The 21243-nt window shown below is 40.9% G+C and overlaps 2 protein-coding genes across 4 annotated transcripts in view; one reads left to right on the top strand and one right to left on the bottom strand.

The window, feature by feature from the left end:
• The window catches only part of LOC146376156 (D-amino-acid oxidase-like), a 13588-nt gene extending 13060 nt beyond the window's left edge, over window positions 1–528 (bottom strand). For both annotated transcript variants that reach the window (XM_084947502.1, XM_084947500.1), the window contains exon 1: window positions 425–528. The gene's annotated coding sequence lies outside the window, so the exon portion shown is untranslated. The remainder of the gene's footprint in view (window positions 1–424) is intronic.
• Window positions 1–19922, top strand: part of ssh1a (slingshot protein phosphatase 1a) — a 20272-nt gene extending 350 nt beyond the window's left edge. The window contains exons 2-15 of one of the 2 annotated variants that reach the window (XM_084947494.1): window positions 1716–1753; window positions 9066–9166; window positions 11219–11283; window positions 11799–11920; window positions 12339–12407; window positions 12578–12643; window positions 12926–13120; window positions 13229–13322; window positions 14239–14367; window positions 14565–14611; window positions 14731–14877; window positions 16189–16389; window positions 16487–17159; window positions 17269–19922. In XM_084947494.1, the coding sequence (XP_084803620.1) occupies window positions 1716–1753; window positions 9066–9166; window positions 11219–11283; window positions 11799–11920; window positions 12339–12407; window positions 12578–12643; window positions 12926–13120; window positions 13229–13322; window positions 14239–14367; window positions 14565–14611; window positions 14731–14877; window positions 16189–16389; window positions 16487–17159; window positions 17269–18375 (3054 nt within the window). In that variant the 3' untranslated portion in view covers window positions 18376–19922. Of the gene's footprint in view, window positions 1–1715; window positions 1754–6659; window positions 6930–9065; window positions 9167–11218; window positions 11284–11798; window positions 11921–12338; window positions 12408–12577; window positions 12644–12925; window positions 13121–13228; window positions 13323–14238; window positions 14368–14564; window positions 14612–14730; window positions 14878–16188; window positions 16390–16486; window positions 17160–17268 lie in introns of those variants that run through there. The other variant, XM_084947495.1, reaches the window with a different exon arrangement.
• The last annotated feature ends 1321 nt before the right edge of the window (window positions 19923–21243 follow it).

The following is a 21243-nucleotide window of genomic DNA, read 5'->3' on the forward strand; positions in this document are numbered from 1 at the left end:
ACCTGTTCAATTGGCCAGGTGTCCATTTTAAAGAGCTAACGTTAGCTTAGTTTGACAAGTGCCTCATAAATGATAAGAGCTGTGGCTAACATTAACGTTAGCTGTTTATGATGTGAGTGGCTGACATTAAAAATGAACGTTTTTCTTAAATATATCAAGTACACAGCACTGTCAGGGAGCTTAATGCACTGCTGCTATATTTGCATTAATTTACTGACACTAAAGCTGTGTGGATGTTTTGACTCGGCGGACTTGACCATAAAATATCTATTACAGAAATCAAATTGGAAACAGTTACACACAGATTATCGCTATTCTAATTTCCATTGTGCTGTGTTGTTGGTCGTGCGATTAAGCATGGGAAAATACCATATTCCTGGCAAACAGACACATACGACGACAACTGAAATTGTTAATACTTAACTGTAACAGTAGATAATCACGGTTTGAGTTTTCTGCATACTTTCACTGAGAAGAAGTAATGGTTTAAGCCATTCAAAATAAGTTCCCTTTGCTGTTTAAGTAGTTATTCGTTACCAGATGGGGGCGCTAACTACCAGCTATAGGCAGAGAAGCTTACCTTGTGCTGCTCTCTGCCTGTAACAGAAACTAGAATTACTATCTATAGCTGGCTTTATTTACAACCAGAAGTGTGTGAGCTGTGTTAGGTAAGGATAGGCTGAAATACTTCTTATTTCTACCTTATTTTGTACTCATAAATATGGTGACACGTTAGTTAGTGCAAGTAGATTGTCTCCTTTTTCTAAAGGGGATTTTTTTTGGTCCTGTCCTGTATGTCATTGTTGCCTGACGGCTGTTTATGTGTGACAGATAAAGCTGGCAGAAATCTGCTGCAGCTATGATGTCATCTGCTCATGAGGGGTGGGTGGGGTGGAGGAGGACTACTGTAGGAAGGGGAGGAAGGAGAACTGAGGTAAACAGGGAGGCAGGAGACACTGGTATGAAGGCATGAGGCAGCTAATGTGTGAGGTTATTTTCATACTTATGCACAATAATAAAGACACTCAGCTCGCTGTGCATTGCTTTGTGGAAGCCCGTGCAAAATGATTTCCTTCCATCCTCCCTACGAATGGTACTCCTCATTTTTATTTTTCCTTTTAGCTGAATGTTTGTTACATTCAGCATCAACTGAGTCCCATTGCCAGTACTTTAATGCACCTTCACTGTGACAAGAAAAATCGTCTTTGGAACAACATGTTTCAAAATATTGATGAACTTTAGAGTCTTATCTACTCTTACACCTTGTAAGCTTCTCTTGGTGGTGTGGCTGCCTTTAAAATGAAGGTAAAACATGTACCTTGACTACCCTGGCATTTACTTCAGAGTCATGTTTTCAATCAAACTCTACCCTAGCATCCCTACAATCCTGCTGTGGTGAGCCATTATTGATACGGTTAAGAATAGGTGTTTGAAGTTGTACAGCTTTCTTACAGATCATTTGATCACATGAGTAGCTGTAGTGGTGGTAACCCTAGAAAGTATGCTTTATATCAAAATTTAGTATCTCTGTATGTTCATCTTCCAAAATGTAGATGCTGAATGTATAGCACCTCCATTGCTGCTTGTTTTTTGCATACATTTATCAGAGTGCTTAACGTAAAATACAGGCAAGACTATAGTTCTGCTATAGCAGTAACAGTGCAGTTGAAATGATTTCAGTATGGTATAAATCTTTTCTGTTATCTCTGTTGCAGGATTTTGGGAGTGAAGATGAACGGCGAGTAAATCTGAGGTAAGTTTACTTCAAATTTAGCTTAAGCTTTCTGTGATATGGTACCACACAGGTGTTATCAACTGACTGTCTGCATCTGCCTTTGAGTCATTTAGTAAAACCTGGAATATTGGCAAACAAGGCGCTATCGGTGAATGAGCACACCTGATTGTCAGGGTCATAAAAAGCGTGTGGATGTGTGTCTGACTAAAGTCTACAGTTCTTAAAAGCCAACTGTAAAAAACAAAAACCCAAACAAAAAAAACATGCTGTTCCTAGTAGTCTATCATGTAATATGTTGACAATTATGTCTGTTTATTTATCAGCACTTAGACCGATCAACGTGTTCTTGGACTGCGCGTCATTATCTGAGTCACTTGGCGTTCCCACAGCTTTTCTTTTTTGCTGTTTAACAGACTGTGTGTGTGTGTGTGTGTGTGTGGCATAGATTGAAAAAAAAACTTAACATTTAGGATTTGATCTTTTTACTTATTAAAAACACACAATATCAGCATTTTTTTTAAGTATTTGACAGCAAGCAAATTATTAAGCAGTGTTTAATGAGTGTAGATAAAAAAAAAAAATGCTTACTGACTCTCTAGTCCAGTGGTTCTTAACCTGGGTTTGATCGAACCCTAGGGGTTCGGTGAGTCGGTCTCAGGGGTTCGGCAGACCTTCCGCCGTCACATGCACGGCTCATTTTGTGCACCAGTAAAAAAAACATATCATGTCTCGAATGTGAAAAAAATCACATTTTATTTTTCAGTAAAGAGGGGTTCAGTGAATGTGCATATGAAACTGGTGGGGTTCGGTACCTCCAACAAGGTTAAGAACCACTGCTCTAGTCTGTTCGGATGGATGTGTCATGTACACTCAGTAGCCACTTTGTTAGTTGCCATTACTGTGCCAGTACCAGGTTGGAGAACTGTCTTAATTCTACGTGGCACAGATTCAGCAAGGTGCTGAAAACATTCCTCAGAGACTTTGGTCCACACTGGCATCATCACACAGTTGATGATGATTTGTTGGCACAGTCATGACGTGAATTTCCTGTTCCACTACATCTCAAAGGTGCTCAGTTGGATTAAGATCTAGTGACACTGTAAGCCATTTGAGCACAGTGAACTCATTGTCATTTTAAAGAAACCAGTTTGAGACTTTTTGAGCTTCATGACATGGTGTGTTATTCTGATGGAAGCAGCCATCAGAAGATGGGAACAGTGTGGTCACAAAGGGATGGACATGGTCAGCATCCATACTCAGGTAGACTGTGGCATTTAAACAATGCTCAATGGACTAAGGAGACCAAAGTGCTTAAAGATTGCACTACCAAAATTGAGGTCTAATTTTGGTGAGCCTGTAGATTCAGTTTCCTGTTCTTAGCTGCCAGAAATGGCATCTGGTGTAGTCGTCTGCTACTGTTGCTTATCTGCTTCAACGTTCAACGTGTTGTGCATTTGGAGATGCTCTTCTACATACTTTGGTTGCAGCAAGCGCTTTTTTTAGTTACTCTTCTTTTCTGTTGTATCAAAGCAGACTCGCCATTCTACTCTGGCATAAACAAGGCATTTTTGCTCAGACAGCTGTCGCTCACTGGTAAACCCTAAAGATGGCTGCGTGGGAAAATCCCAGTAGATCAGCAGTTTCTGAAATACTCTGACCAGCCTGCTTTCTTTCCATTTTGATGCTCAGTTTAAACTTTTACAGGTCATAGTAACTATGTCAGGTGTATCTAATAATGCATCATATATATTATGTCTTTATATTATGTAGGAATATGAGAAATCTGACATGACTATAATGTACAGCAGCCATAATTGTTGTAATCTGTTCTTTTCAGTCTGAAGTGGGTTTCCCTTTGTGTTCCTGATCTTATAACAAGAACAAGAGTGCATTTTTAGAACAGTCAATGATTTCAAGAAACCACTTGGCTCTAGTAACTTGTGTTTTGAGCATTCAAATTTGTGAATACTCCCAAGCTGAATATGTTTGGTTTGTTATCTTTGGATAAGGGATTCATGCATTACAAGTTCTATGACTCAGCTGTGTTCAGTAATAAACTCAGTTTTCTTCCAAAAGTTTGTTCTGAGTCCCTGGGGCAGCTTGAGAGAGAGAGAGAGAGAAAGAGGTGTGTTTTTTCAAAATAGAGTAATTGTCCCTTTATCGTGTGTTATTTTATTCTTTTTGTAACATTAATGCAAATGCACTGTTTTAGGCTCTTTGAGTTTATGTTGATGTAGATGTGTAAATATTTTTGACAGAGAAAACATGAAGCAATTTTTAAAAAAAAGTTTTCTTCCAATAACTGTGCAAGATGTGAAGGTTTAAAACATTAAATGCAATGACTGTAACAGTTGTATTTTGAAAAATGAACTCAGCCAAACTGAATCTCAAAGCACAGGCAGACTTTTTATTTCACAACAAATCAATACAATAACTTTTGTAACAGCTTAGTCCCATGTACAAAATAAACTTGTCAAGACGGTGAAACAGAGAAAGCCGGTCTTTGTGTGTCACTAATATTGACAGATTTCTCTTTTCTCCTGTTGAAAGTTCTTTGTTCTCATAAACTTGATTCCCTGATTTCTTATTATTCACTTTGGATGATGTGTGCACATTCATCATTTTAAGAGCTTAGTTTCTTTTGGAGTTATGCAATCTTCTGTGCTGTGTCCCCAAGCAATGCATGTGTGAGGGAATGATCTATGTGTGATGCGAGTGCTGGCATGCCTCAAGATTTCTTTCATTTTTTGAGGAGTCTGTAAGATAACATTCTGTGGTTAAAATGCCAGTAAATTCATGTTTATAGTAAGGCGTAGTAAGTTGTCTTTTACTTGACAGGCACATTTCTCTTCAGATAAGACTGCTTATCTTCTGCGGTAGATATGTAGTTGCATCTGTTAATTGACAGCTGTGCATCTGCCAACTGGGAGTATTTGTGCTCGCTGTTCCTGGCCCACCTCGATAATGATGACGAATTGGAGGGGTTGATTTGGGCCAACATAAACATCATGCAGGTGTCTGTGGCGCTAAACCAAGGAATGATTTCATTTTACCACCTTGTACACAGCAGAGGTGGGCAAGACACAGAATTGGACAAAAATGTGTGTTAATGTGTGCGTTAGAGAAAGAAAGCACAGCACAGATAGTGAGATGAAGGACTGGTAGATGAGGTTGTCCACAGGCACTAGTATACTTGTACTTTTATTGTCCAGAAAGTAAATACTTTTACTCTTTTTTTTTTTTTTTTTTGGGGGGGGGGGGGGGGGCAGAACAAACTACAGTAGAATCACCAGATCCGGGTTTATTTTTCTCTGTAACACGATGACGTTATTTGTTTCCTGTTCAGGCCCTTCAAAACTCCACAGATACCCGAGGAGGTCTGTTCCTCCATGTCTGGCCCCTCCCTCTCTTTACTGCTTTCAGTGGTGTCAGTGAGAAAAATGCCAGCATTATGCAACTGACAGCCCCGAGAGGAGGCTTTTTTCCCCTTATTGTGCTGCTGTGTGCAAAACACTCTAAGACCGTGGATAAACCCGCCTGGTTACAGCCTCTGTGTAGCCTCTTTGTGAGTGCTCAGTCTAGTCCAGAGTACCTTTCTAACATAGCAGCTCACCTGGTGACTCAGAGCAGTGCTTTAGCAGACAACTGGTCCTGCTTGGCCCCATTCAGGTCCACCTGGACACTTTTATAGGAACAGCCTACACCTTAATTAAATGACATGCCTTTATTCCTACCTGTTGCTTCTAAAGCTTGACCTTAAATGCAGAATAAGTTCCTATGTTCAGGTCTACGCTTCTGCTTCCTGCACCTGGCACATCAAGCTGTTTAGGGTTTCACCTGGACTGCCACAGAGCAGTTTGTAGAGTACAGCACCTGCTAGTAACCACGGGTGTTACAGACGATGTCCCATTGTTGAGGAGAAAAGGAGGGCTATCTTGTTATCCGTGTCGCAGAGCTATTGTTAGTGTCTGTTAGCCAATCCTCTCAGATTAACACAGTTGTGCCGCTTCATTGTATACGTGTGGGGGGTTAAATGCTTGGTGAGAAAGAGAAAGTGCAAAGGAAAGTTATAGCCTAGGCTACCATGTGGCTGCACGTTTCACCAATTGTTGTGAACTATAATGGCCTCATTGTATTTAATTTCAGTTCCATATTTTCCTTCTTTACCTGCATTTAAAAGCAATAGTCCTTGCTGACATATTAGACATAGAAGATATGCTTGTTTTCACCTCTTGTAATCTCCAACAATATAACACAATGTTGTTTGTTTGTGGTTCATGTGAATGAGTGAGAACCAGCACTGGCCACTTTAAGGAAAGAGCCAAGATAATCCCTCCCTTATAAGCCTGCGTATAATGAGATTTAGGAGTTTTGGGACGTTGCCAGTTCTTACTGTCCTATCCAGCCATGCTTGGCCCATGTGTCAAGCAGCCTGGAGGAACTACCTTGGATTCTGTTGACCTATAATGTGGCATGGAGACATCCCATTAGGGAGTTTCAAGCCAAAATTCCTCAGTCTGCTTTTTTGTCTTTCAAGTGGTTTTGCTTTTCCCCTGCTTTTCTGTCGTTTTGCAGACATGGTTTTAGCAACACAACATCCTGGAGATAAATGTTCTGCATTAGCTAAGGAAGAAACCACCTCTCTTTAACTTTGTCATTCTCAGCTGACACAGATTTCATACTGGAGATCTGCACTTTGAGTGATACTGGAATATCTTAATTGTAACAGAGCTCAGTGGAACACTGCAAAAGTGTGTGATAGAGACAGGACAGACTGGGAGACGAGGGAGACTGGTTGTGTGAGCCTGAGGCAACGGGTGGAGGCTGCACTATGTCCCTGCAGGAAGAAGGCTGACTTGCACAAAGAGACGCTCACATGAGGGAGGAGGAGGAGGTGAAACAGAGGGAGTGGCATCTGAACAGGCGGCACTTCTCTACTGAGCAGCGCAGATGAGTACAGGCTGTCAGTCAGTCTGTCACTCAAGAGTGCTGTAGCCACCATTCTTCTCTTGCTTTGCTCCTTCGCTGTTTCTGGAGGCTGACCAAGAGGGGTTACCTCGTGCAGGAGACGCGTGTGTCTGGTTCGGGTTAACAGGATGTATCTGGTTGTAGAAGCCATTGAGGAGGCCATGATGAAGATGCTACCTTATTTTGTGAAGAATGCAGTGTTGACCCAGAGTGAGATAAACCGCATGTAAGTTAAGTTTAACTTCTAAATGGGATTTAAACAGCTAAGAATGAAATCCTTCACTGATATGATAGTGGTTAGATTTTTAATTGGCTTTTGAAACAACTTGGTAGATTCTAACTTTTAATAAAATCTGTCAGTATAAGTTGTTGAAGATTGGCTGGATTCTATTCTAACAGATGCCGTGGCGTCTTTTCAGATCAACAGACTAAGTTGGTTTTAGGACTTTTCCTGCTGATATGAGATAATGAACATCAGTTAAAAGGAGTTATGCGATTCCAAAATCTTGGATTCACCATCATTCTGTTAGTAGCTGTGCTCTTGTGACTTTTTCACTGTGATCTTTTCACTATGATGTAAATAAGGTGTGGGTACAGCACTCCACATTCTAGCTGAATCATTTTGGCTATCTGGCGAGCTTTTCTTTCATAGTCTTTTGGTTTTTTTTGTTTTGCTTTGATACCAGATGTATTTTTAGCCATAGTGTTTGTGGAGAAGCTGATAGCAGGGTAAGAGACAGTAGGTTCAATTAGGATGTCTGAGTGTGATCGTTAAGCTGCGGGACAGCTCTTGATTTTACACGAGGACAAGTTTCACAGATTCTCAAATTTCACCAGAGTGCACTTTTGGTTTTTGTTTTTTTTGCTAGAAGTTATCTAGTATCACAGGTTAAGATCAGTGAACTTACAGTTGGATTACAACTTAGAAAATGAAGGCAGCATGGATGTTGTGCAAATTGCTGAGCAATAATGGGGCTGTTGCTCTGCTCTTGCTCTTGGTATTGCCACTTTTGGCACATATAGTCGTTCCCTGACAGTAGACCTTCCTGACAGCGTAATAAATCCCAAGCAGAGAACACAGTGAAACAAAAATCCTCCAAAGTGAGACAAAAAGCTCTTGTTGAGAGGTGTCCACCCCCATACTTTGTCACTGAAACTTTTTTGCTGTGCTGCTGGGGGCGGCCGGAGTTTATTGTGAGGTGTACAAAACGAAATCCTTTGTTCCCACAAAATCATCTGTTTTGAGCCAGGCCTGCTCTTGTGTATGTGGGTTGTGAAAGTATGATCAGAGAGGGCTGTTTGGGAGAGGAATTCCAGAGCTGGATATAAAAATGTGCAGTAGTTGATTTAATTCAGATGAGGACATTTATGATAATAATTCATATTTGAGTTTTTCTCTGAGGCAACCTTAGGAGCCACTGCAGTAATCGGCAGTTTCCCCTGGAAGTGTGATTTCATCTCAATTCTTTTCATTAAACTTGTGCAAACTTGAGATGCAAAATATTTTTTCTTTTCTTTCATAATCATAAACTGATGCCAGTGTTGCTTTCTAAGCTCACACAACTTGAAAACAGTGATTTCCTGATGACCGTATTTACAGGCAGGCACTTCTTTAGTACATGTTAGGATTTTGTTTTTTCAAAGATGTCCTGGTTTGCCAGAGTGCACACACAGAATACGTGATGCGTGTGTTCCACGCAGCTGCCAGGTACTGTAGATTTATGAATGCGTTGACATTGTTTTTCAGTGAAATGGAATGATTGAATTCAGCCCGGAGGAAACACTTCACTTATTTTTTTTTTTTTGCGCCTTCATACTTGTGTCGTCTGTTGACACGTCCAAAGCCTAACCTGAAAAACTCATGGATTTTTACAAGCAGGTGTGACGTAGTAATTGCTGCTTTTCGGTCTTTGTGGAGGTTAAGCGCCGCAAACAGCTGCAGTTTGGTCAGTTATTTGGGCCTGTGCTGCATTATACCAAGACAGTGGAGTCCTGACAGGTCAAATCTGAGTGCAGCAGAAAAAAGACAGATAAGCATTCAGGATCAAAGCTTGATTCATAGCGGCTGCAGACCTGACGTCTGGCCCTGTAACGTGGCAGCTGGGCTTTTCCACTCAGCTGTTGAGGTAATTCGCCCGCAGCAGACAACCAGGATTTATTGTCACCTCGTTGGATGTTTCCAACTGAACAGAAGCATCCTGTTTATAAAAAAAAAAAAAAAATTCATTTGTCTCGTGTCCCACTGTTTGGTTGAGTTTTCCAAAGAGCAACCTGAGCTGTTGCTCTGCTGAGTTGTGGTTTACGCACAGTGTGTCTTTTCTAAAGATGTGTAACCCCTGACTTTCCTCTCATTTGTTTGCAGCCTGAGTGAGAGCTTCTTCATGGTGAAGGGTGCTGCTCTCTTTCTGCAGCAGGGAAGCAGTCACCAGGGCCAGAAAGCACATCCTCATCACAAACATGCAGGTGAGACACTACAATACCCACGTCATTCACCCAAACTGAACTCATGAGCTTGTGAATCTCTTCATTAGACTTCTCATCCAGGTTAGCTGGTAAACTTCCTAACACTGCAGCAGATGTTTGCGGCTGAGGTGTGGAGAATGGAGGCTGCCTCGTTGATAAGCATGTTCCAGACGTGTAGCTTAGGCAGATTAGTGCTTAAATCCAGCGTATGTTAGCACTGTGGACAAAACTTCTGCTGACGATTAAAGGAGGGCCTTATCATTTGAACTACTTTGCTTGTGTTAACTTTACCTAGTAACTATAAACAGTTGTACTCAGATTTCCCTTTTGTGACTTTGTTTGGTAGTTTTTCATCATTTTAGCTCAAGCAAGATAAACAAAATTATTCAAGTTTAATTTTTTATGTGAAACCGAGTTTGTGGTTCTTTGTGTAAATTAATGCCACAATACCATTATATTGCAGTAGAATAATGGAATTTGGATATTGTAAAAATAGAACCATTATGCAAATTGCTTTAAGTCTCTCATTTATGGTTACACTCCTGTGAGGCCTGTTTGAACTTAAACTAGTGATTTATCTGTAATTGATTTTCTATTGATTAAAGTCAGAGGTTTCGTTACAAGTTGAACTGAACTTGCATGTATCTTAATCACTTTTGAAAGACACAATTATAGCTTTAAAGACATAAGGCTTACGAGTCAGTCCAATGACATTATGGGTCTTTAACACTAGCCAACAGTTGAAGCACTGCCAAGTCACTTGGCAAGTGCTGGCTGCGGCTGGCAGCTTGGTCTATGCTGCCAGCCACTTTGTCAGGTAACCCACATATTTGAAGGTCCTACTTTGTCCTCAAACACATTTTACTATGGAAATACTTGTGTAATTTCCCAGTAACTCTGGCCTTTAAGAAAAGAAAAGTGCAGAACAGTGAGAGGGATTCATGCAAAACGTGCATGAGAAGAAGGGAAGAACAACTGCTCTGTGGGAATAAAATATTTTGGTCTCATCAACCAGTTTTGTGGAAATAACCATGACATTAAAAATACAATGCTCTGCAATCTGGGAGACAATATTTATGTGGCTGTGACATGTTTGACTTTACATATGAGTGAGCTGTTTGGTTGTTGTTAACTTCTCTCCAGGCTCAGTGGTTTAAGTGAAGACTTTAAGTTGAACTAGTTTAAACTAGACTAACAAAACAATGAATACAGTGCATTTATGTGTTGAGTATGACTGGTAACTTGCAGCTGTTAGTGTTAGGAACTCACTTGACTTTGATCCACAGCATGTGAATAGTTTTCTGAGGATTTATTTCTAACAGCTATGAAGAATGAACCCAAAGCATAAACAGGGTCTGTTAAATAAATTCAGAGTAATGTTTTAGCGCTGAAAACAATAACTTGGTGGAGGAGCTTTAGAATACCTTCAATATAGTGTTGATCCTCCTCTTTTTTTTTATTTGTAGGTTTTAAATATAATGTATATAGTTTAAGCCTGGCCCAAAAATCAGAGCAGAGAAATGATATGACACTGCCAGAAAGAGTCTTTTACCTTGTCTCATGCCAGTATCTGTAAGTTAAACCAGTCAGGATGTCAGTTTGTTTCTGCTGACCTGTTGTGACATATTTCAAAATAGCTGGCTCTCTATCAACTGCTGGTCCATCTTCACGCCCTGTTTTATTATCCAGCTCCACTGACATGTCTTGGCAGATAGATCACTCAGTGATATAAAAGGAGCCAAGACAAGTTCTTGAGTTGTTGTGGTTAGATAAATTTGTGCATGCAATTTCATTGTCAGTTCACGTTTTGTCAGCTGATAAGAATCACTGAGCAGGTGATCTGTTCGTTTTTCCAGGAGCAGGTATTAGTTTTGGCCTTGATGTTAAACACTAGGGAGCAGCCTAATTTCACTTACCTTCAGTATCCTGCAGCAGTGCATTTAATAAGCCACTGTGCTTGCTTTTTATTCTCCTTAATTCTCCTTATTGTTTTCAAACTACAAATGTGTGTATGGTGATGAACATTTATAATAACTGTCACCACCTCAACAGGTGACTTACCTCAACACCTGCAGGTGATGATAAACATTCTTCGATCAGAGGACAGAATCAAACTGGTAAGAGGCAGCTTAAATCTGTTCATACATCTAGATGGAAATATATATACACACACACACACACACACACACACACAGTGAGACCAGTGACTAACAAACCCTCCAGAATGCATTTTATTGTGTAATCAGGATGCTTATTTGCTCACTGTAGTTATTAGCTCACAAGGGCAGGTTTGAACATACTCAGGAGAGCATTACAACATGTTTCCATAGCATAGGGGTGTATGTGTTACCCACTTTATGTTTACCACCTATGTGCCCGCACACATCCTGAGCACTCAGCTAACCTGTTGCATCAAGCGTGCGACACTTTGTTGGACAGAAAAGCAGTTTACCAGAATTTTCTTGCTTCTCCTGTGCATTAGCTTTTATGTGCAATTGAAGTTTTCTGCCTGTGTGAAGGCAGTTAACACAATGTTTACATTTTAATTCTTATATAAATACTTAAATTAGTGTTTTGAAATTTTATAACCTGGATGAAACACTTTGATTTCCACTGTTTGTGTCTTGTGCAGGCGGTACGGCTGGAGAGTGCATGGTCAGATCGTGTGCGGTACATGGTGGTGGTGTACACCAGTGGGCGACAAGACACAGAGGAGAACATCCTTCTGGGAATCGACTTCACCAACAAAGATTGGTAAAACATGTAGAGTTTAATATTCTTAAAGGCTAAGCTCCATTTAAGACTTGATATTTTTATTTACTTTGTGTTTATTCTGAACAAGACAGATGAAATAATTTATACAATATGTACTTGTGAATGTAGATAGCACTCACCTGCACCACTCTGACTGAAGCTTAAAATATGTCCTTGTTTCTAGCAACACACAAGCTCAAACCTTTGTACCTTAAAACAGTTGACATTTAAATGTTACCATTTCTCTGTTGGAGGCATGGCGTTACCTGTGAAGCTAGTAGTTTTAAACAAAATACAAATTTCTTGTATTTTTTTCTTGTAACAACAGTAGGAAGTGTTTTTCATTCTCTGATTAAAAGTCCATGTAGACATTGTTCTTTCATTCCCCTTTTTTGCCTTTTTTATTCTACTTTTCCAGTAAAAGCTGTTCGATAGGCATGGTGCTACCTCTGTGGAGCGATACAAAGATCCACTTGGATGGAGATGGGTGAGTTTGGGGTTTTTTTTTTCTTTTTTAAATTCTTTCTTTATGACCCTTGTTTTAAGGACAGAGGCCACAGCTGGAGCATTATCGTGCTGCTTTTTTTTTTTTTTTTGCATCCATCCCTGACACTTGAGATGAACACATAGTAACCATCTGTTTTATTTGCTCCTCAGGGGTTTTACTGTGAACACGGCAGGTCGGACTCATGTCTTCAAACCCGTGTCAGTGCAGGCTATGTGGTGAGTAATGATCAACCCCCGGAGTCACAGTGGCTGGCTGCTACAGTTGACTTTCATGGCACACAACAATAAATCCCCTAATAGACAGACTCTGCTGCAATGGTGCAGGCTGAGGCAGTGCTCAATATGCCACCTACTGGCATAAAGACATATGTGCACAAAAGTGCACAAGGCCAAACTGTAAACAACACAATCATGTGATTTTATTTTATTATTATTTTTTTCATCATTAAAGAGAATCAAACTATCAATTCTTTATTTTCCTATTCAACAACCATCTAGGTCAGCCCTGCAGGTTCTGCACAAAGCATGTGAGGTTTCACGCAGGTATAACTATTTCCCTGGAGGAATGGCTCTCACCTGGATGGGCTACTATGAGAGCTGCATTGCTTCAGACCAGAGCTGCATCAACGAGTGGAATGCCATGAAGGACTTGGAGACCACACGACCAGACTCACCCACCATGTTTGTCGACAAGTCAGTAAACGCGGTCCAACTTAAATTTTGTTGAAATGGGTTCAGATTTTTTTGGAGCAGCTGTCTTTAACAAGTGCTGAGAGTTTCATGAGACATCATCTTTTGCAGGCCTTCAGAGAGAGAGAGGACAGAGTGCCTTATTAAAGCAAAACTCAGAAGCATCATGACGTGCCAGGACCTTGAGAACGTCACCTCCAAACAGGTTTTAAAAAAAAAAAAAAAAGTCATTTACTTTCCATTTCATGTGGTTTAGTTTTGAAAGGCTTCCTTTAAATTTTATTCTTTAAAGATTTATCATTATTTATGGAAATACTTGGGCACGCCTGTGCAAATTTCTTGCTTTGGAAGTGAAAAGAACTACTAAGCAAACATCTAAACATGCATCCTATTTTTTTCTCATTAACTTAAATTATAGCATTTGGCTATCCTACTAAGTTAGTTGTTACTAACCCCTCTTTACACCATTTATCTTTTCTATTCTTGATTTAGGTTTTTATTCACTTTTTACCATATAGCATAAAGTCTCCCTGCAGATTTTCTGTTTAGGAAACTCTGAATGCCACTCCATACACTTTGTGCTTGTTGAGCTCTAGATTGGATTTGTTTTTTACTTAAATTTGGTCACTGTAGTCTCTTCATCAACAAACGGATACAGTGAATTGGGCTTACCCAAGCGCAATGCTTTAGTCTTCTGTGATGAGGTTGCAGGTAGGATTTCCTTTTTAGATGTAGATCCTGTTTCTGCATCAGTGCTGCAGAGTAGAGAGGTGCAGTGCCACTTGTGTCAGCTAAACCTTCCTGCAGCTCCTTTGCAGTTATATGAAGGTCAATATTCTGCTTAGGTTTCACCCAGCAGATGGGCAGTTGTATCTGAAAGTGTTAATAGTCTTTCAGATGTTGTCAATACCTCCATATTATTGCTTTAACTGCCATTTCTTAATGTAAATTTTTGACTGTCTAGCTTGCAAGATAAAAGATGTTTTGAATAGCCCCTGTCCTTTGTTTTAGTAGGTCACTTGATGAAATAAAAATCAATGCACTAACTTGTTAAAAGAGATCACTTAAATGTGTGTTTATTGCCCTTCACACATAAGTCATGCTGTGTGTTTTTTGTTCAGATCCGTACAGAGTTGGAGCAACACATGAACTGCAACCTTAAGGAATACAAAGAGTTCATTGATAATGAGATGCTGTTGATCCTGGGTCAGATGGACAAAGCCACCCTCATCTTTGACCATGTCTACCTGGTGGGAAAACTAATGCTGTCTCTTACATTGACAGAAACATCTGCTACATCTGTTGTTTCCTGCGAGTAGCTGAGATAAAAAGATTCCTTTTCTGTTCTACCCCAAAGGAACATTAGTGTTAAAGTAATCTTGCCTTTAAAATCAGATTTGAAAATATACCCAGTCTAAACATTATTTTCTCTCATTTTGTTTTTTAGGGCTCTGAATGGAATGCATCTAATTTGGAGGAGCTGCAAGAGTCAGGGTGATTTATTTTAGATAATAGAGAAGCTCAGATATCCACATAAAAAAAAAACATATTTTCATTATGATTTGAGCAAGAAAGAATGCTGTTGATGAGTTCATGTTATCTTTCCTCCCCAGGGTGGCCTATATACTCAATGTAACCCGAGAAATAGACAACTTCTTTCCAGGCACATTCAGTTATCACAACATACGCGTCTACGATGAAGAGGCCACCGACCTGCTTGCTCACTGGAACGACACATATAACTTCATTGTTAAAGCAAAGTGAGTCCTGAGTGGAACAGAAAACATGTTGATGATATAACTATCTGTATGTCATCATCACTAGAGACTTACTGTCAACAAAGCTAGTATTTTAGTGAAGTAACGCATTAGTACATATAAATATACAGCTGAGGTCATAAATGACCCCACTTGGTAACTTCAAGGTTGTAGTACATACACTTACTCATTCATTAGGCACACATTGCTAATACTAGGTCAGATCCCCTTTTGCAGTCAGAACTGCCTAAAATTCTTTATGCCGTAAATTCAACAAGGAAACATTCCTCAGAGATTTTGGTCCATATTGACATGATAGCATCACGCAGCAGATGATGCGACTCCCCTGTTCCACCACAGCCCAAAGGTGCTCTCTTGGATTATCCTGCTGGAAGCAGCTGTCATAAGATGGCCCCACTGTTTTATGTAATACTCAGGTAGGCTGTGGAGTTTAGTGTTCGGCTGGTAGCAAATATCCTTCATACTATTGCACCACCACCACAAGCCTGTCTGGCACAAACAACCATGCCACGTTCACTTAAACTGCCTTTCTCCCCAATTCTGATGCTCAGTTTAAACTTCAGCAGGTTGTCATGACCATGTCTAAATGACTAAAAGCCATTGAGGTGTTCCCATGTGATTGAATGTTTAGATATTTGTGTTAAAAAGAAGTTGAACAGGTGTAGTTAACGAATGGCCCAGTGACTCTGTTATGTAGCAGAAAAACAGAATTCCAGCTTAACTTCCTGCTTTAGGGATCATATTTTCTGACAACACTTGAACCAGCCAGGCAGGTTCTTGAAGTGCTGATTAACACAAAATTTGCTTTGGTAAAGTTCACACAGTGGGGAAATAAAGGGATCCACCAGTTTAAGTGTTGGGGAGGTGCTCAAGTCCATAAGCTGAGGCCACAAGTGAAAAAGAGAGATTTTGGGAGTGAGAGAAGGAGCAGCAAGGAGAGAACAAAGTAAACAATTGAGAAAACAAACCTCACATCTGATTATTTTATCACGTGTGTGTTCCAAAATATTGCTTAATAAGAGTAAAACCGTTCCAGCATTTTCTGTTTTACTTTGGATCATTCCTTTCACAAAACAGCTGAATCGAGTAATAGAATGAGTCTGGTTTACTTATTAAGAAAATTAGTCCTCAGATGCCTCTTTTGTTTTTAATCTACTATCCAACCTCAACAGTTTTTCAGATGAGACGAAGGCAAATGTGGAAAAGGAAAGTTTGTAGTTTATGTGGTTATTTTCATTGCTAATCGATGTTTATGTGTGTTTTATAAAAATGTGCATGTATTCCTTCCCACAGAAAGAACCGCTCCAAGTGTCTCGTTCACTGCAAGATGGGTGTCAGTCGGTCTGCCTCCACCGTCATCGCTTATGCCATGAAGGAGTACGGCTGGTCGCTAGAGAAAGCTTATAACTTTGTCAAGCAAAAGAGGAGCATCACGCGACCCAACCCAGCTTTCATGAGACAGCTGGCAGAATACGAAGGCATTTTGGATGCCAGGTATAATCCCTCGATTGATCTATGCATAAATTGTCTTCTCTTAGGTGAACTCTTTAAGCTTTTTTTAAACTTGTGTTTGGTCTCTCTCTGTTTTCAGTAAACAACGGCACAACAAGCTCTGGCATCCAGACGGAGACTGTGAGATGGCCGAGGGACAGCAGGGAATGGCTCGGTGCTGCAGAGGAGAGGAGGGAGGCATCCTGACTCCAGATCCAGGAATGTCTCCCTGCTGTGAGGAAGCACTATCTGATAAAGGTGCAGCGTGCCCCTCCCCATGCAGGACTGTTCCCCTGGAGAACGACCCAGCCTACAACAACTATTACTTCCGCCGTCTCTCTGACTCTGCGCTGGACAGTGAACCATCAACACCTGTGCGCGGCCCTCCCCTTCTCGGCATGGAGAAGGTCTTTATAGAAATTGAGGATGTGGAAAGGGATGCGCTGCTGGATGACGAGGCCTTTGATGGCCGTGAGGGCTTGCCGCTCCCCCACTTTGGGCCAACGGCAGAGGGGACTGCGGCCCAGACCTGCAGTCGCGGTCCGGAGCCCCTTGAGGAGCTGCGTCTGAGGCTGGAATTCAGCACAGTGGAGGAGGAGGATGAGGAGGACGTGCAAAAGGAGGAGGCAGAGATGGAGGTATTAATGCAGCCAGATGATGGAGGCGGTGGTGAAACGCAAGATGTCGAAGTAGAGGGTAATGGGATGGACCTGGCAAGTCTCAATGAAAATTCCAACAATAACAACCATTTCAGCACTCCACGCAGCTACAATGTAAGTTTGAAAAATGATGTTTAGCCCATATTTCAGACTGAAAATGCTAAATATTTGCATAAATAACTGTTGCTTGTTGCATTTGTTTTTCTGTGCCGTCTTTATTTAGGAAAAAGCTTCCTCCATCCTTCTTCCAGCTGATGCTTCTACGCCACTGCCTTGGTGTGAACAGACCAAGTCTTATCTGAAACGAGATTCTCCAAACTTGGCTTCTAAGCGTTGCCTTAACCTGACTCCTCCCGAAGTCCCAAGTGCTTCATTCCTACAGTCCCATACCTCATCTGAAGGCCTCAGATCCTCAGTGGGACTGCGGTGCCCCTGTGGGCCTCTGTGTGACTGTGCCAACTGTGCTGCCTCCCCAACCAAGGCTCCACTTGAAAGAGAGGAACAGCTTGGAGAATCACTGCAGTTAGTAGAGCCTGAGCATAATGGGGAGTTCTCTGAAGTAAAGACTGAGCTTGATGAGAGTCAGTCTGCTAGTGCCTCAGAGGCTCTCCCTGAGCTGATGAAGATCGATTCTGAGGAAGACAAGCCTGCAGTGGCTTGCTACCTTGGCCAACAACAGGAGACCCTTTTACAGCTGCGACAATCTGGGTTGGTCCGCCGCCGTGCAGAGAGACTAGAGAGACTTGCGGGTTTATCTCAGGAAAGCCTGAACTCTCTGAAGCCTTTGCACGGATGCCAAATGTCCCAAAAGAGTCCCTTTCACACTGAGGAGGACGAGGAGTTTTCCGGCGACTTCGCTAAATCTTCAACGCCATGCCAAGTGCGGTTAGAGCCACTGGTGGTGCCACTGACCAATGAAGCCTTGTTGGGGGTGGTGGGGTCTGGGCTGCTTACACCCACCTCCTCGCCTCACGGCTCCACCTTGACACGCAGCTCCAGCAGCGACAGCCTGAGGAGCGTGAGGGGGAAGCCTGGCCTCGTACGTCAGAGGGCACAGGAGATCGAGACCCGCATGCGGCTAGCAGGCCTTACTGTGCCCTCGAGGCTGAAGCGGTCCAACTCGCTGGCCAAGTTGGGCAGCCTCAACCTGTCCTCCGAGGACCTGTGTTCAGTCTGCTCCTCAGATGCAGGAACACTCCTGCTCCTCTCACTGTCGCCAGAGCCAGACCCCAGCTTGGACTGGGACTCCCCGACCACCTCTGCGCTATCCCGGCCCCGCAAGGACTTGCACACTCCAGAGAGGGCACGACCAGGTGAACCTAGAAGCTGACAAATCAAGTGGAGGCTGTGTACGGTCCACTCATCCCCTCTTCTGTCACCCTGCGGGGCTGAAGAAGGTTGTACAGATTCTGGAAACGGGAAAGGGTCGAGTCTGAGAAAATAAAAAGAAAGCCAACTGTTGTTATAAGGAGTGTATGCTCTCCTTTGCCACATTGTTTTTCAAACTGCTGTTCACAGTGATGAAAGTCATATTGCTGTATCTGAGAAGTGTGTAAAGCCATCAGTTCACCTCTAAGTTGTTTGATTTATGGACAAACAAGTGCCTTACCTACGAGACCAGAGGCACAGAGCTGTGTGTTCGTCCGCAGAACGAGACGGTACGGTGATCTGTAACCTTTAATTTGGTGTCCACTGGCACTTATCTTATTTTTATCTGTCGGGTACAAAGTGGTAGCCTACATTGATGAACTTGATTCCCTCAAAGAATTTCACATAAAGCAAACTGTTGAATAAACATAGTTGTTTACCACACGGTTTATGTTTAAGATGCTAGCGGGTTGTAAAATTAATGGTTACCTCATGTTGTGTTCATGGAGCTTTTGCTCACATGAACGCCAAGCAAGAGTTTAAGTCAGTTCAGTTGCTGATGTCTAGTTAAAGTGAGGAAATCAGTTTGGTTTTTAAATCCATTTTAATGCAGAAGTGTACTGTGTTAATGCATTTACTATGTGTTAGTCCCTGAGTGAGTGAATGGGATGAGAGTAGAGAGAAGAGGTAACTTTTTGCCAGAGGCACGCTCACTGTTCTCAACAAACAGAAACATTTCTGAGTTTGTTGTTCCTTTGCACTGCTTTTTTATGAGTGAATACTGGTACACAACAAGCTATCTTCCAAAATAACATTGGAGTAATGTTATTAACCTCATCATTCCCTACAATGTTCACTGTTCTTGGGAGAGCGGAGTGTGGAGTCACACTACATGGCTGAAAATCATAAAGCGTGACAGAAACTGGGGATTTATGACAGCTAAAGTTAGCTGAACATTCTTGACAAAACAACAGAAAACATTACAACATTCTTTACCTTAAAATTATTTAAGGGTTGCCAACATTTTTAGCTCACAACATTTTTTACTATTTTTTTTTTTTTTTTTCCAATGTGAAAGACCAAAGTGTTTTTGTTGTTGTTGGGTTTTTTTAAGTTTTTAAATTTTGGCTGTCTTAAATTGGAAATGCCGTTGAAGCTGTATAAAACATGTGAATCATAACGTCAATCACGTACATATTTAAATGCTGTCACATCTGTTTTGCACCTTTTGGGAGAAACAAAAGAGACTCGTTGGAGTCACCGGGCTCATAGCTGTTAAGCTTTTACACTCATATCATTAATGAGTTCTGAAGCTTTTGTCACACTGACGTGACAGCGATCACAGTAGGTTACTTCATGGTTTGGTAACCATTTTCTTTTTATATTTAAGTATGCAGTAATTTTTGTACTGTACATTGCTGTAGTTTGAATGCATATTGCACTTTTTATGTTGGTAAAGATACTGTACTGTATGTGTTAATTATGGAAATAAACATTTCTTTTACATAATTGCTTTTGCTCTTCCCTCTCTGAGCATAATTATTTCAAAACTGAAGAGTTACTCAGGATTTTGTAAAAGATCCAAACATTGCAATTCGAGGTCAAATGCCAGAGGGGACCGACAGTCGTCTCAAAACTGAGCCCCCAACAGTTAAGAACTGGTTCATGAAGATAAAGTAAATGGAAAAATAACATACAACAACAATACAAAATAACACACATGGAAATACAGTCTATAAAGCAAAAATGGAGTTTGAATAATTCTAACCAGCTTTAACGTTAATACTTGGTATGAACACCTTTCTTATCATTTTAAGTCGTCTTTGTGTAAAAAGACTTGTCTATGTGTCTGACATTTTTCATAGATTCAACTAAAGTGGGAACAAATTTGCTGGTTTTGTGACAAGCTGCTAGTAATAAACTGCCAAAAATACGATTGAAAATCATTTTTTCACCAAGTTGTTCTCAAGACCACTTTCAAAACAATACAGCAAAGTGGTTCCTTGGAGGAAAAATATAACATTTTGAGCCATAATATACATGATTATCAGCTATGGTAACCCTGACTGGGTAACTTAATCCAACTTAATTTACAGATTCAAAACAACACGTACCTGTGGAATAAGTTTTTATTCCACGTTCTTTTGCATTTAAAAACCAAAACGTTTTTTTTCTTTTCTTTTGTATTTTATTGTTTTGCGATTATTTCCGTTTCCTTGCATTTTATAACTAATTTTTTCTCTGTCGTGCCCAGTCAGTATCTCTATTTTTTTTTTCATTTTCAAATTACAAACAATGTGGATGGATGGCAAATGGAAAAATAAGTTTTTGAACTTGTAATAAATAAAAGGTTTTAGTCTTTGAAATGTTTTGGTAAACACAAACAGCTGGAATAATCTTAATGAATGTTCGAACTGTCCGGCACAGATATTCAGACATAATAACGAAATACACGAATCCACTGTGATGGAGTGTGCGCCCTGACATTACATCATGATTGTGCCCTCATCTGTACGTTTTGGCAGAGGAAATATTTTCTAACAGCCAGGTTATATAACATCTGGCTTCCCGTCAGTGTTTGCATGACATCAGAGCATGAGTTAACTTAGACTCCTGTTTCTCCAGGCCTGCGTGACCGTGTGTATGAATGCTGCTCCTGTGCACAGAATAGCGTGTGGTGAGGAAGTGAGGTGGCTAAGCTGCAGTTTTATATCGTGTGTGTGTGTGAATAAAACCCATTTCTACTTGGACTGGTTTGTCAACGGATGTGAAATGAATGACTAGTCCCCTGATGTAACCTGTTAAACAGTTGTAAACAGGCGCATTAATC

Source organism: Perissodus microlepis, chromosome 12 (genome assembly GCF_051167445.1).
Source record: "Perissodus microlepis isolate ML-2025 ecotype Zambia chromosome 12, ASM5116744v1, whole genome shotgun sequence".
Lineage (NCBI taxonomy): Eukaryota > Metazoa > Chordata > Actinopteri > Cichliformes > Cichlidae > Perissodus > Perissodus microlepis.